Source organism: Lepidothrix coronata, unplaced genomic scaffold (genome assembly GCF_001604755.1).
Source record: "Lepidothrix coronata isolate B3197 unplaced genomic scaffold, Lepidothrix_coronata-1.0 Scaffold443, whole genome shotgun sequence".
Classification (NCBI taxonomy): domain Eukaryota; kingdom Metazoa; phylum Chordata; class Aves; order Passeriformes; family Pipridae; genus Lepidothrix; species Lepidothrix coronata.
The window spans coordinates 29533-30722 of record NW_016690623.1 but is presented as its reverse complement, the minus strand read 5'-3'; the positions used below and the strand labels follow the sequence as shown (position 1 = coordinate 30722).

General features: G+C 72.6%; 1 protein-coding gene across 1 annotated transcript in view; it reads left to right on the top strand.

The window, feature by feature from the left end:
* Positions 1 to 993: 993 nt before the first annotated feature.
* The window catches only part of PIAS4 (protein inhibitor of activated STAT 4), a 22516-nt gene continuing 22319 nt past the window's right edge, over positions 994 to 1190 (top strand). The window contains exon 1 of the mRNA XM_017839634.1: positions 994 to 1135. Within this exon, the coding sequence (XP_017695123.1) occupies positions 994 to 1135 (142 nt within the window). The remainder of the gene's footprint in view (positions 1136 to 1190) is intronic.

The following is a 1190-nucleotide window of genomic DNA, read 5'->3' as shown; positions in this document are numbered from 1 at the left end:
GATGTCCAGCCTGACCCTCCCCTGGCACAACTTGGGACCGTTCCCTCTCCTCCTGTCCCTTGTTCCCTGGGAGCAGAGCCCGATCCCACCCGGCTCCCCCCTCCTGTCAGGGAGTTGCAGAGAGCAAACCCACTGTTTCCTTGGATTTTTCTCCAGAGTGATTGATTTTTTCTCTCTCCAGAAAAGCCTCCGAGAGCCTCCCGCACTTCAGGAGCGTTTCCTGGTGCCACCACGAGCGAGGGGATCAAGTGATCCCCTATTTGGGGACAAAACTGTTCTGAGGGACCCTGAGCCAAAGGGAGCCCAGACTGAAATGCCAGGAATGGGGTGCAGAGAGGCCCCTCCCCACACCCCCACCCCGGGAACCGGGACACGGGGGGACCCTTCCCAAGCCCCCCAAAGCACAGGGAGACCCTTCCCCACCCCCCCGGGGCACAGGGGGTGCCTTCCCCATCCCCATCCCTCCCCTCCCAGGGCCCTCACCCCCCTCCAGGAGCCCCCCCTCGGGCTTCCCTCCTCAGCGGGGACACCTCACAGAGCCCCAGAACGGCGGCCGAACCCCCTGAGCCCCCCGTGCCCACCCCGCGCCCTGCCCTGCCCCGGGGGCATCCACCTGCCGCCATCTTGGGGGCAGCACCCCCCGCCCTTCCACGCACCCGCTCTCCCTCCCTTGTCACCCGCAAAGCCGCCTCCCACCCCATTCCCACCCTTCCCACCCCCGCTCCCCCCTTGTCCCCCTTTGTCCCCTCCCCCGCTGCCCCCCCTCGGCGTCCCCTCAATTTACGCGGCGCGGCCCCTTTAAGACTCCCCGCGCGGGGCGTGGCCTCGAGGGGCGTGGCCGCGCGCTCGGGGGGCGGGCGGGCGTGGCCGGAGAGCGCCGCTCGCTCGCGGATTGGGCCGTTCCCCTCCGGCGCGGCCCCGCCCCCCTCGGGGCGGGTCACGTGACCCGGCGGCGGCGGCGGCGCCCGGCGCGGTGGACGCTGGAGGCCCAAGATGGCGGCGGAGCTGGTGGAGGCGAAGGTGAGGGGGAAGCGGCGGCGCCGCCGCCCCGCCCGCGGGATCCCCCGCGCGCCACTGGCAGGACCCCGGCGGGGACGAGGCCGCGGCGGAGCAGCGCCGCGAACCGCCGAGCGAGGCGCCCCCCCGGCACCGCCCCCGCCGCTTTCTCCCCCCCCCCCTCCCCCTCAGGG